Source organism: Lithobates pipiens, unplaced genomic scaffold (assembly GCF_037356315.1).
Source record: "Lithobates pipiens isolate NorthernLeopardFrog02 unplaced genomic scaffold, aLitPip1_a1.2 Scaffold_16, whole genome shotgun sequence".
Taxonomy (NCBI): Eukaryota; Metazoa; Chordata; class Amphibia; order Anura; family Ranidae; genus Lithobates; species Lithobates pipiens.
The window spans coordinates 177,677,714-177,692,639 of NW_027507748.1; the positions used below are offsets into that span (position 1 = coordinate 177,677,714).

At 46.4% G+C, this 14,926-nt stretch overlaps 1 protein-coding gene across 1 annotated transcript in view; it reads right to left on the bottom strand.

Moving 5' to 3' along the window:
• Positions 1-13,733, bottom strand: part of LOC143982247 (arylsulfatase D-like) — a 90,790-nt gene extending 77,057 nt beyond the window's left edge. Inside the window, exons 1-2 of the mRNA XM_077480810.1 lie at positions 13,662-13,733; positions 5,551-5,581 (exon numbers count right to left, since the gene is read on the bottom strand). Coding sequence (XP_077336936.1) covers positions 5,551-5,573 — 23 coding nt within the window. The 5' untranslated portion in view covers positions 5,574-5,581; positions 13,662-13,733. The remainder of the gene's footprint in view (positions 1-5,550; positions 5,582-13,661) is intronic.
• Between the last annotated feature and the right edge of the window lie 1,193 nt (positions 13,734-14,926).

Genomic DNA, 14,926 nt, shown 5'->3' on the forward strand with positions numbered 1-14,926 from the left:
ACCTTCAGTCCATATCATGAAGATATCATCAATATAGCGATAATATCTGTATGGCTTTTGTTGTATGCTGTTCAGAAATTTGTCCTCCAGGTCAGCCATAAATAAGTTTGCATATTGGGGTGCCATTTTGCTACCCATAGCAGTACCCATACACTGGAGATAGATGTCATTATTGAAAGTGAAGTAGTTGTGTGTAAGAATGAATTCGATGAGCTGTCTCACATCCTCAGCAGTGTATTTCTGGTTTGGTGAGGATGATAAGAATCTGTGACATGCCGACAATCCATCCTTGTGAGGGATGTTACTGTACAGAGATTCTACATCCATGGTGACTAGAAGTGTATTTGATGGTAATTGTTGTATATTGTTAAGCTTGTTCAGAAAATCAGTGGTGTCTTGTAGGAAACTCGCAGTGTTCATGACTAAAGTTTTTAACATGTTTTCTACAAGGCCTGAGATATGTTCGGTAAGTGTATTCATACCTGTTATAATGGGTCTGCCTGGATTTCCTGGCTTATGAATCTTGGGCAGCATGTAGAAGTCTCCAATTTCTGGATTATCCGGAATTGCATTGATGAGTTCTGAATGTAGGTGGCTTGGTATTGTCGCAATGGGATCTTTTAATTGCTTAGTAAAATCCTGGGTCGGATTTTCAGCAAATTCCAAGTACTGTTTTCTCAGATAACTTTTTAAAAAACATCTTGCTTTGGTAAAAACAGTTTTTGAATTTATTTTAATGAACAATACAGACTGAACTGAAAAGGACACACCAGTATTTTTTAAAGCGCAAGTATCTTGTGTTGTTTTTTATTGGTGACATCGCTGGCTCCTGTGTCAGGTAAGTGACACATAATGGGCTACAATGCGATGCATAGTAGCCCATTATGCTTTAACTTTGCAGGGAGACAAAGAAGAAGTAAACCCATCAGGGTTTACTTCCTCTTTAATCCTTTGTTCCAGATGGAAAGTCTGGGTATATTAGCACTGAAGTAATTGGCAAGGAACGCAAAGGGAATTTGGGCAAGTGAAAATTCTGAGCTTTGACCCTTAGTGTGTCTGGCTGCTATAGTTGGTAAGGTTTTTTTCAAGAGGTGTGGAGGGGGGGGGGGGGGCATAGGAGGCAAGAGAACTATTTTGGGGTCTATTTCTGCTCAACTTGGACTGACTGTTTAATACCTGTGGTGGTCTGTACTCACAAGGCTCTCAAAGCACCAACGGCAGCTTTCCTCATCAGTACCAGGCAGGATCCAAGCTCTTGCGATATAAATAAAGTTGACCTGCATGCCTTGGGGCACACCCCCTTCTAATTGGCCAGGGCTGTATAGACATCCATGCTCTCATCTCTAACGTTTCCTCCCACTGTCCAGTACATCCCATAGCTACCAGACAAGTGTGAAACTTTCAAGAAAGCATGAGCAGCACCGGAGCACACTAGCAGGCTATACCAATCAATCACAGCTCTACATTAAGCAGGCAGCATATAAATCTGCCTAGCTGTCTCTCTGTTAAGCAGAGAAACCAAAACATATATATACTCACTCTAGCACCTACCTAGGAGGGTACTACATAAGCGTAGGTTGCTACCTTGTAAGTGCTGGTTGTCAACAAACCTGTATCTTGAATTTGGCCCTAAGGGTGAAAGAAAATGGCTTTAGTACAAAAATTACAGGAGAGAAGGGGACAACCCTGGCAAATGCTATCTGATGGGGGGAGTAATCAGACTTAGTCACCTTAATATCCATAGCTTTCTGGGGGGTGGAATATAAAGCAGAGATCCAGGAAGGCATTCAAGTACCTTTACCTATATGGGATAATGTAGACTTTAATGTGTTACTAAAACCAAGACCTTGCATTCACTATATCTGGTCTCCCACACTACACAGAACATGGAAATTAAATTATTTTAGTAAATGAAAACTGCTAAATACCTTTTCTTGTCAGCTATTAGAGCAGTCTTGTGACTTCTATCAGTGTCTGGTTAAAACTTGTAGGAGGAGTTTACATTCTCCCCTGATTGTCCTATGAGGCTGCAGGACCCCTGATCCTCTTTCTGGACAGTGCTAATTGGCCCTGTGCTGATCACATGCACTCTCCCAAGAAAGAAGAAACTCTCTAGCAATACACACCAAACTGAACATCTGCAGCTTGCCCCCGAGGCTCTGTTCTATCAGCAGATAGATTGGGGACAGTGGAAGAAGAGGGGATTAAAGAAGACCGCATCAAACAGCCTTTTTACACAATGCAGTGGAATGACCCCTTAGGTTCTACAGTGAGTATAACAAGCATGCTTTACTGCATATACAGATTGGTTTTACTGTTGTGGGTTTAGTAACACTTTAAGAACTGCCAGTCCACCCATTTGATGCCCTTCTCTGCATCTGCAGACAGGAGCATAATAGATGAGGCCCTCAACCAGGTGGAGTGTATTGGGTATTTAATTCTTGTAGTGTTGTCATGGCTTTCAATTTGAGGGACAAATGTGGTTTGGTATGTATGAATAATTTATAGTAGGTATGGTAGGAGTTTATTGACAAGACTCTGAGTATGTCTAAAGAAGGTTGATGGACTTTTGTTATCACATTTTGAGCTTGTATCAAGTACAGCGTGAAGGGATCCAAAAATGTTTAATAATATCTAATAATACTATTCCTATATCTAGGAAGGCCATTAGGCCTGGGGTTTTGACGGACATTGGAGAAGAAATAGCCAGGTCAAGTTCATCTGGTATTAGTGGTTCCTCTAGTGCCTCCTGAGGGAGACAGTAGATTCCTTACCACCCAACAATTGGAGGTAGAAGTTAATACATTGCTGTCTTGTACCTAAGAGAAGACTGAAATGACAAGGTCTTTCTTGTATCTCCAGCCCAGGACCCACTGAAAGTAGAACAGAGGGTGCAGAGGGACAGGAGGAACACGAGATAGGGGAACGTTCAGCAGGAGATACGTTTCCAAGGAAATAGGAGAATCATCAGGTCAGGAACAGTAGCTGTGCTCAGTAATCCAGCCAAAGTTAAAGAAGCACTTCACTTGCGCTGCAGGGCCGGGACATGTGGCTGCCAAGAGTTCTCAGTAGACTTGCAGCAGGAACATTCAGTGGGTTGCAGAACTGCAACAGCAGACACTCAAACAGATCGGGAAACTAGTATAAAAGACAAAAGCGTGGTCACAGGCTTAGCCAGAGTCATCAACAGGCAGGCAGCGGGGTACAGAATAGTAAGCAGAGCCGAAGTCAGGAACCAGCTGAGTCAGGAACAAGCAACAAGACAAAACAGGATCCGAGATCATGGGCTTCCGCAGAACTTTTTTCAGGGGGGGGGCATCATTTTAGGATCACCCATGCACCTCCCCTTTCGACAATGTCATTATCACATGCATATCACATCATGGTCAGAGACTGCAGATGTAGTACAGTTAAGTAAATACAAGATAAGTAATGGATAATGACCAACAGGCCCTTTTACCAGACCCAGTGAAACTACAGCAGTGATCCCTCCGGCTGGACAATCAATCACTTTGGGTCCCCCGGGGGCAACTCTGGTCAGTAGTGTAGCATGTCTGTACCCTGGTCTCTCTGGCTTCCGCCCGGCACACTCCTCATTCTTTGTCCTGTAGCACTCTCTCCGTCAGATTTTTTCCAGGCTGCAGTCTCTCAATCTGTCTCTTGATCGAGCTGTAACCTTCTCCCTATGGAAAATGAGGCTGCCAATCTTTGAGACTACATGATGCTCTCCTCTCCTGGTCTCCTTTGATTGGCCCTCGGTTATAGCCAATAGGGAAGGAACGGAGTGGGCAGGAAGCCCCGATAGCGATGCAACTGTGCTAAATTTAAGATCTGATCCCCAATTCCAGGGGGGGGCACTTGACCCCCCTTGCCCCTACCTGCGGACGCCCATGTCCGAGATCGTGTCAGGAGTGAACGGGGTCAGCAACAAAGGGAACACACTGAAAGAAAGCAGGACATAGGGAACAGCTAAAGACTAGTCAGCACTTGAGCACAGGCAGGAGCATCCTTAATTAGTCCATCTGGCGCAAAACGTGCACTGTGCATGTGCTGTTTGCGTGCATGTATTCCCGTGAGCAATCCTGTGCAGAGCTTGCGCCACTGGGGACCGGATCGGCTTCAAAAAGGTATGTATACAGATTTCTTCTTTACAGGGCTAGATAGGTTAGTGTTACATCATGGATGACAGTAGATGCTGGGATTTTAGTGTTAGGCTGGACTTACTTTTTAACTTCCTGTCCCATAGCCAAACAGGAAGTGTAAGGAAATCCTTGCAGATTAAGAGAATTTCTTGGGGACCCTCAGGTCACCAAAATTAGTGTGCTCATTGGAAGATATCCCCACTATTACTTTTCTGGGGACAACCCAAAATATGGGATTTTTTTTCACTTTCAATGATAATGGTAAACAGGACAAATAGATTTAATTGGGCACAGACAGCAAAAAAACTGAAAGGGGGTCTAATCCATCTCTACTCTATCCAAAACGGAAAAAAAAAGTTTCTATAAAGGGGATGTAAAGGTACATTTTTTATTTGCTATCTAGCTTTAAGCGAATGCAGTGCAGTGCTTACCTGTCCCTTCGATTTCTATACTAAATGTCACTAATCCTTGTTTGAAATCCTCACTTCCTGTTAGTCTTCATGGAGCTTGTCATGGTTAGTCGAGCCGTTTTGCCTTGTGTTCGAGTGATCATACTCACCCCCTTCCTAGGCCTACAGCCCTGCGTGGAGACGCTCTCTACGTATCACAGAGACACAGGGGCTGGGGGTTAGTGGATATGTCTACGACACCGCAGAGCGGCCTCCCGTGCCTTATTTTTAACCTGCACTAATCTTCACTGTCTCGTCTTGACTCCACCCCCTTGTTGCCTTCAGACTTGGATTCCTAATCGTTAGCTTGTCTAGAGTTTCTTAGAAAAGAAAACAGCAGCAACTTCAAAACTTTTTTTAAAACAAAAAGCAAATGTTGAACCAAACGATATAGTAGACTATAAAATTACTGGCATTTTTGAATTGGTAAGGCCCATACACACGATCAGACTTTTTGATAACAAACACGTAAATTAGCTGTTTTAAGGCAACATCCGACCATGTGTACGCTCCATCGGACAAACTTTTTTTGTTCTCATCAGACTTTTGTTGGCTGTGTGAATGGACAAACTTTATGGCAACAAAAGTCTGATGGAGCAAAGTCCGATTGTGTTTACAGAAAACCATAGGAAGTTTGTACAAAGTACAAACACTCATGCTCAGAACCAATGTAAAAGATCAGACAACAATACATAAGTTGACCAAAGGTGGCGGTAAAGAGCAGAAAAACCACGTGATTTGGTGAAAGTTGGCTGAAAAAGTCCTGCCGTGTGTATGCAATACAAGTTCACGGCCGACGGCCTTTGTACAAAAATCCACAGGAAAGTTTGTACGAGGCTTTAATATAACATAGTAAAGTCTATTTAGTTGCCTTTACTGAAGATTGTCAAGAAGTGTGTCAGATGTCAGAATAAGCTAGTATGTTTAGAAAATCCCTTGTGGAATTTGTTAGTGCTTACCAGTGCTGTGTTTTGAATGGCATTATTACATCTGAAAGAAAGAAAGAAAAAAAAGTGTTATAACAATGTTAATGTAAAAGTCCAACCTTAGCTAATACTTTTTTAGTTTTGGATATGGAGGGGATGGCTTTGAACCTCTGTTAAATATTTATTGCTGTTTGGGTCCTACCTTTTTGCACACTTACACATTTCTGTTAAAACAATGTATTTTTATTGTGATTTGGTCTCCATCCAGGCCATAGGGCAGACCAGACGCTTGCCCGATGGGCCGGGGGCCTTCAGGCTGCATGTCTGGCTGTGACATGCAGAGCCGGCCCCCGCCACGGGTTCCGAGATGCAGGGCTGGCCACTGATGTTCTAGGCTGCATGCCGGGACATGCAGGGCCGGCCGCTGGTGGTGCTGGGAGGAGCGGAGGCATTCTCCGCCTACTAAGCCCATCCATGGCAACCCAGGCTGTCGCTTCGCAAATGCGCCCGGCAGCCGACGGGCACCTGGCAACTAGGACACCAGGAGAGGAGGAGGGATGGGGAAGCCGAGGAAGAGGTCATTATGGGGAGGCGGTGCCGCTTGCTAGTGAACACAAGCGGCCGTGCTGTAACAAGGAGAAGGCGAGCTGCGGGGTGTCAGCGTATCTCCCCCGCTCGCCTCCCCCCTTCTCCTGTCAGCAGAGCGTAGCTCTCATCTTGTTTGGCTGCTCAGCTTGTTGCCGATTTGCTTCTTTCCTCATTGGCCACAGTGGAGGGCCAATCAGAAGAGGCTAGCAGTGTATCATGGGATATGTAAAACTGGAGGATTGTAAGCCCCATTGTTGTCCACAGGCAGCAGGCTTCATCCCCCAGCAAGCACTCTGCTGAGGGAAAGAGTGAGAGCCTGGAACCCAGTAAGAAACTGAGTGACTACTAAAGGAAAAAAGAGAGCACTGTGCTGGGGGAAGCCAGAGAGAGAGCCACACTGTACCCGCACGACCAGAGAGAGAGCCACGCTGTAACCGCACCACCGGAGAGAGCCACGCTGTACCCGCACCACCAGAGAGAGAGCCACGCTGTACCCACACCACCAGAGAGCGAGCCACGCTGTACCCGCACTACCAGAAAGAGTCACGCTGTACCCACACCACCAGAGAGAGAGCCACGCTGTAACCGCACCACCAGAGAGAGCCACGCTGTACCCGCACCACCAGAGAGAGAGCCACGCTGTACCCACACCACCAGAGAGAGAGCCACGCTGTACCCGCACCACCAGAGAGAGAGCTACGCTGTACCCACACCACCAGAGAGAGAGCCACGCTGTATCTGCACCACCAGAGAGAGAGAGCCACACTGTACCGACACAACCAGAGAGAGAGCTACGCTGTACCCACACCACCAGAGAGAGAGCGCCACGCTGTAACCGCACCATCAGTATATGTACAGTGGGCGGTCCAGAAGTGGTTAAAGTCTGTGAGTCTTAAATGGGTCAGGGTTTACTAGAGTTCAGGGCTGGATGACTCATCCTTGCAGCTCTTTGGTGTCTCCCCCCATATCTGGAAGGTTGGAAAACCTTCTAGAATTAGAGAGCGAGGGTTAGGAGGAGCTGCCATTAATATTTGTAGGACCTCATCCAATCCCCGGAGATGGGCTGGCAGGGAACTGAGAAAATCCCATACATAGACATAGGCAATGCCAGCAGGGAGGTTGGATGGAGTACTGAGGAGAGGCTGTTGGTGGCCCTTGAGGTCTGGGTTTTTTACCTCTGTTTGGAGCTCGGGATAGCTGGCCTGGAAGTATCCCATCATAGGAGGCAACAGGAGGGATTCATGCCAGAAAAGAGCAAGCAGAGACAGTGAGTAATATCAGGACAGTGCAGGGATAACACAAGGGGGGGAGACTGTCAGATGTAACAGTGCTCTCTGAAGACAGCGTTGTGCTCAAGTCTTCATCCTTGTCCTGGGGAATCTCCATGGTAGTGTGCCAGTCAAAAAGGACTAGGGAAGTGTGCCAGTCAGGAGGACTGGGTAGGCAAGCAGCCAGATTGGCTGGTATCTTCTGCAGCAGTAGAACTGGGCTCAAGATCTACAGAAAAGCAGAAGGAGATGCTGTTCACTCTACATTGTGCTATTTAATCCACAAAGGGACATGTTCTCCCAGCCTATTGCTGAAATAACAATAAAGACTGTTAGTTCCCCTGGAGGTCAGCAGGAGCTGCATATGTGAACCAAGTCTGTGCAAGAAGAAGGAAGAAGAGGATTTTTCAGTATACAGTGGAACCTTGGTTTACGAGTAATGTGGTTAACGAGCGTTTTGAAAGACAAAATGTTGACGAGTGTTGTCCCGCAAAACAAGCAGAATTCAAACTAATGGGCAGTACCTCATTTGGCAAGAAGTGCAGGGGCGCAGGGGACACTCCGAATCATTCGGAAATACTCCATTCCTGAGTGTTTCTGAGGCTTTCCTAGGCTTTCTGGGCTGTCCCCGAGTATTTCTGAGGCTCTCTGGCGCCCCCCCGGCCAAATGCGGTATTGCATGTAATAGAAGTCAATGCAAAACAAATTGTCTTCATTTACATTGACTTCTTTGGGGAAACTCGCTTTGATATGCGTGTGATTTGGATTTCAAGCATTCTTTCTCCTGGAACGGATTATGCTCATAATCCAAGATTCCACTGTACATAGTGAGGAAGTTGTCCCCTCTGTTAATAGTTGTGGACATTTTACAAGTTGGGCATTCCATAAATTCCCTACCCCATCCAAGTAATCAACCCCTAAATAAAACAACAAAACAAGCTTATTACTGTTTTTTTGTGTTGGATTGTATGAAGGAATTGCTGTGTGCCTGGCTGTGTAGCAGTGGGGAATCCTAACCCAGCAGCTCTTACGTGGGGAGTTCTACATATACAGTACATCACATATGCAGTTCCCAACATGTTAGTTCAATGCTGAGCCAAGACACTGACTAACTTGTTTGAATATTCCTCAGTCCTGGGAATCATCCTCAAATTCCTATGGTGCCTACAGTCCTTCAGTCTCATAACTGACAAGTGTGCAATATGCAACTAACCCTTGTTTACACATGTGTCACTATTTGAGGAGTGATCCATGGTGGATTACTTTGCAGAAAGCTGTGCAGGTGCAGCTAACCGGCATTCAGTAGGTAATACTGCCATCTCCTTTTTTTGTTTACAGTCAGATTAGTTATTTGAATGGATGTAGCACATTGCATCCACATGCCCAGAATTTGGCTCACTGTTGTGACGCACCCCTTTTCACTTAAATGGGTCATGTTCTGCTGTGATTATGTGTACAATCCTGTCCAACTGCTGTAAACCACGTAGGTTCCCCAACACACCAGGATAAGGATCTTTATTGAGGGCCCGTTAACATCACCTGTGGCGCAGGAAATGTGTTTCCACGTACGTTACCTGCACCACATGGGAGGCATTAATTGGCAATGGCACCCCCATGCATCTGCCAATACTAAGTGCATTCACGACCACCAAACTGTATTTTTAAAAATCATGCTTGCCTTGCTTTTTATGTATTACCATGGGTTTGGCAAATCAATGGGATGTCAAAAATGCACAGCGTGTGAAAGCAAGGGAATCTTCCAGTGCAGCTTAACCCCTTGTCTACCAAGGATGTTTATAAATGTCCTGGTATTCAAGGGATTGAAGCAAGCTCATGGCTGCTTCTGCTTTTTAAAGATCACATTTACAAGACTCCAAAGGGGAGCCCGGAATTGTGGTAAAGTGCCAAAAATTGGAGTGAAAGAGTGGCCAGTGCACATCCATTTTCCAGTCTCCTCTGGGGTGAATGAACCTTGAAGTGACAGGTATTAAATCACTTCTGGGTTCAGAGCTGTGATTCTCGACTCTTATAGCCATGGAAGCAGCTAATACTGCATGATCTGTGCTTGATTAGCTGCATTGGAGGACATGGCAGAACTTGGTGTTCTAATAGACCACTAAAAACCCCATTAAGAGGCCCTGTCACCTGACCATTACTTGCAATTACAAATGTTTAGGCATTGTCATATTTATCTTTTTTGTTTGCATTGGTATGGCACAAAAAAAGTGGAGAAACAAAAAGCCAAATCTGAAACATTCCACGCAAAACTCCAAAAATGGACTGGACAAAATTTTTGGCAGCCCACCCGTTGGAAAAAATAACTGAAATCAATCAGGGCTCAAGTCCTGCGGGAACGCATGGGAACAGAGTTCCTGTACTTTTTCAACAACAGGAACTCAGTTCCCATTAGCAGCCATGTCCTGCAAGACTTTGTATGCGAGCTGTGTGGCAGGTGCTACACCAGCAGCTGCCGACACCAGCTCGCAATAGTAAGTGCCGCACACCTGACCATGCAGGCATTGCCAGTAGGGGATCCCATGACAGCTTTCGCTTTGATCTACTTGTCAATCACAGCAAGCTGATGGGTAGATCAGGTCCCTGCTGCTAAGAGATTGCAATTAGTCAGACCTCTCGTGATGCGATCCTCCCCCCCGGCCCCTCCTGATTTTCTGTCTCCTTATCTCCACACCCCCCCCCCCCCCCAAGTCTCCTGCATACTTGTTCTGTCTGTCCCACTGAATCCCCCCTCCTCTATCTTCAGTGCCATATGATGAGAGAACCCAGAGGAGGAGCACAGCTATTCTTCTCACAGGACATGCAGGGAGAGAGGTGAGCTGAGGGAGGAACATCAGTTTGGGGTGGTAAGCTGAGCACATTAACTGGCAAAGTTTAATGCCAGGAGGGAAGTTTATGTGGAAGTATGTGAAGGGTTGGAATAGCAGCGAGTGTGTGTTGGAGCCCTGCAGAGTTTGCAGCCCCCCAAGCTAACATACATCTCCTAAGCAGGAACACATCACTATCTCCCCAAGCAGTCTTATCCAAACTCTGTTCAATGAAAAGTGTAAACTCACCACATAAACAAACACTCTATACACAAAATAAAATCCCCCAATAAAGATCAGAACTCGATGTTCACATTTGCATGGAAGCACAATTGAATGAATGCTGATTATTCAGAGAATTACCGTATTTATGTTTATTGAGGATTGTTTTTTTTTTATATGTACTAACAGTTAAGCTTCATACACACAATACAAAAATTGGATGAAAAATACCACTTTTGAAGCATTCGTGCATATGAGCGTCTTTTTTTTTTTTTTGGAGAGCAAGTGGATCTTGGGTGGGAGTTCCCACACTATTTTCCCCAGGACTTGACCCCTGAAATCAATCCCTTCCTCTAACCATCAATGAGTTTCTTACACCTCTCTACTGTAATTTTGGACTACTCTTCTTTTGCCAACTGCTCCAGGTCTCTCAGATTGGAAGGGGGAACAATTTTCTGGGCAAAGTGGTGCAAGGTATCCCTGTGACTGTCAGTGTGAGAATTTTAGGGTTCTTTCACACTGGAGCATTGGGGGCATCGGCTGTAAAGTGACGCTTTACCGTCATTTTTGCAGAGGTTTTCGTCCACTAGCGGGGCACTTTTAACCCCCACTTGCAGCCGAAAAACAGTTAAAACCATCCGTGAAGCGCCACTGCAGTGGCGCTTTGCAGGCGGTTCGGCGGCGCAGTCCATTGGTTGCAATGGACAGGGACGCTTTAGGAGTGGTGTATACAACGCTCCTACATCGCTGCGAAGATGTGGCTCGCAGGACTTTTTTTTCTGTCCTGACAGTGCACCGCTCCAGTGTTAAAGCCCTGGAGTGAGAGGAGGAGAGGAGAGGCCCTTGCCACGCCCCCTTAAAGGAGAATTGTACAAAAAAACAAGATTGGCTAAACCCACAAGTGCTTTTCTTTACTACTACTTTTACCACTACTATTCCTTTATATTGGCTTTTGAAATTTACAAATGCAGCAATTTAGGAATCAGATGAAAGATTTAGCACTGAGGAATGAGGGACAGAGGGACATTGTTCCAAATCAGGGACAGTCCCTCGAAATCAGGGACAGTTGGGAGCTTTGCCTATCTACAGTTTTGCACACCTTCTATTCTTATGTAGCACTGACCCCCGAAGGAGCTGCTGGTTTTATTTGGGCTTACCGTTACCTCACCTGCTCGCTTCTCCGTCTCAGGGGTCCCGTTAGGAAATAGCCCAAAGAATGTTAAATCTGACACTTAGTCCTTTTTCACAGATTTATTTGGGATAAGCACAAAGTCCTTCAATAGAGGGTCAAAGGGTTAAGGGGAGTTCAGGCACCTGGTAATTGCGGGTTAGAGGTATTGGTCAGATCCAGAGGACAAACAGCTCCACAGACTGGATCCAGCAACCATCGGATAGGCCCCTCTCACTGACCTAGCAGCGGGCGGGATGCTCAAAGTCTCTGCCACAGACTTGTATATTGAACTAAAATATTCTTGAGAGATTCCGAACAAATTTACAGGACTGCCATACAGTACCAGTTTCTTTCAGCCGACCCGGCAATACTGTATGAGTGTTGATCTGGGTTGCGTCCTCCAACTGGGTTTCCAGGCTCCTCCAGAGATACCAGCCATGTGCTCGGTCCTCTCCTAGAAAAGTCCTCCCCTGGATCCTCCAGTTTTCTTGGCCTCTCCCCGCTGGCGAGACAGCACAGGACCACCCCTGGATCAGTAGGCCCCAAAACTCCTGGGCCTACTCTCTCAATTGCGAAGAGTCTGGTCAGCTGGTCCCGAATCGCAGGATCAGGTGACACACACCCCAGGCCAGGAGGGCCATGAGGTCAGGATAGTGAACCCCGGTAAAAGAGACTCCACAAAATGGCATCAGTACCTTAAATACCCTCTCCCAGAATGCACAGCAGGGAAACCACTCCCACTGAGCTTTTTCCGAGCAAGAGGTGGTATTCAATACATCCAGCTTGTTGCATTTCTACACCTACCTGTGGTGACAGCGACATCCACGGTCAAGTGGAAATTAGTACTACCCAGCTGAACTGATACAGAAACCAGAACTTTTTGGAATAATTAGTGTGAGCCCAACTTTAGCTTCAGACAACTTAAATTTGAAAAACAATAGCGTCTGTTCATTAGGAGCAGGGCGCTACACTTAGGCTACTTTCACACTGAGGCGCTGGGCGCGCTGGCGGTAAAGCGGCGCTATATTTAGCGGTGCTTTACTGTCGCTTTAGCAGCGCTTTTCGGGCGCTAGCGGGCAGTTTTAACCCCCGCTAGCGGCCGAAAAAGGGTTAAAACCGCCCGCAAAGCGCCACTGCAGCGGTGATTTGCAGGCGGGTTTGGAGCACTGCCCCATTGTTTTCAATGGGAAGGGGCGTTTTAGGAGCAGTAAATGTACCGCTCCTACAGCGCTCCAAAGATGCGGCTTGCAGGACATTTTTCAGCGTCCTGCAAGCGCACCACTCCAGTGTGAAAGCCCTCGGGCTTTTACACTGGAGATACAGCAGCGGCTGTTTGAAGGCGCTTTGCAGGCGCTATTTTTAGCACTCTTGCGCCTGCAAAGCGTCTCAGTGTGAAAGGGGCCTTAGTTTTATCTTTTTAAATATAGGGCTCATCCATACAGGTATACGTGTAAACACATACATAAAATGAACAGTCGTGTCCTACTTTTTTTTTGTACGCCGCTAAACACGCACGTTTTTTTTTCCGTTTGTAGATGCAGCTGTGTATATGGCCTTATAGATTCCTGTATTGTGATTAGATGTTTACAGAACTATACACAATTTAGATGCCTGTTTGAACGTGCCCTTAGTAGGAATTTTCTAAGTTATGTTTTGTGTGTGCTAATTATGAATTTAGTTGATTTTTATGCTAAATACCATTTAAATAAACATTTGCGCAACTATGGCAAGGTGTACATAATCAGCAGCACCATCTTTATATTTTACAGGTCCTGTGCTTTCAAAAAATGTATTGGTACAGTTTGGGGGGGTCTTTTACAAACGTTTAAAGCTGTCAGTGACAAACAGCAAAGCAGAATATATAAAAAAAAGCAAAAACGGCAGAGCCTCGCAGCAAAAGGGTTAAAGCTTTGTGATTTGAGCCAAATTCCCAGAAAGTACAGGTTTTTAAAACAATGCACAGATTCCACGTGTTATAATGCTTGCTGAACTCTATTCACTGAGAACAGCAGAAATGCCTTTGAACTGTCACTTTTATACAAATATTAGTTAGTAAAAGGTTTAGGTACGTACTGATAGCGTGTTTGCTCTGCTGCTTGGTCTTTGCTTCCTGTATTCAATATTGCAGGGATTTCATTGGTCCGCGCACCACTAACAGCTGACCAAACGTCTGAGATCATCACTTTCACTTTGTACTCAGACTCTGCTCACATCATTCTGCAAGTCTCAGCAGTCCTTGTTAGTTTATGGCAGGGATATGCAATAAACAGACCTCCAGCTGTTGCAGAACTACAAGTCCCATGAGCAGGGGCGTTTCTAGGTCTACAAAAGAGTAAATAGTAAAGAAAGTCTTGTGGGAATACCTATGTATATACAGTAATATACGTGTGTGTGTATATATCCCCAGAGAGCCCAGCACTTACATCAGGGTCCCCAGAGAGGCCCCCCTTATATCAGGGTCCCCAGAGAGCCCCCCTAACATCAGGGTCCCCAGAGAGCCTCCTCCTTACATCAGAGTCCCCAGAGAGCCTCCCCCTTGCATCAGGGTCCCCAGAGAGCCCCCCCTTAAATCAGGGTCCCCAGAGAGCCTCCCCTCAAATCAAGGTCCCCAGAGAGCCTCCCCCTAAAATCAGGGTCCCCATATAGCCCCCACTTACATCAGGGTCCTCAGAGAACCTCCCCTTACATCAGGGTCCCCAGAGAGCCCCCCCTTACATCAGGGTCCCCAGAGAGCCTCCTCCTTACATCAGAGTCCCCAGAGACCCCCTCCCTTACATCAGGGTCCCCAGAGAACCTCCCCCTCAAATCAAGGTCCCCCCAGAGCCTCCACCTCAAATCAGAGTCCCCACATAGCCCCCACTTACATCAGGGTCCCCAGAGAGCCCCCCTTACATCAGGGTCCCCAGAGAGCCTCCCCCTTACATCAGGTTCCCCAGAGACCCTCCCCCTTGCATCAGGGTCCCCAGATAGCCCCCACTTAAATCAGGGTCCCAAGAGAGCCTCACCTCCCCTTGGGGACCCCTGCAGAGACTCAAGGCTATGGACCCCTCATCCAGGACTATAGCCCAAAAGCCACCCCATAGCAATGCCACTGCCCATGAGGCACAGCAAGACTCTGAAAGCTACAAGCATGACACCCAGCGGCATGATGGGACTTGTAGTTTTGCAACAGCTGGAGGTCCGCTAATTGCATATCCCTGGTTTATGGGTTCATTCACACCAGCTGCTCAATTCAAGGGCACATATAGAACAAATGTTTACTATGCACCCCATATGGACACTGGATGTTTAGCACATGCACAATATTTCTGCATCTTAGTGCACTTTAGTGCAGGCAG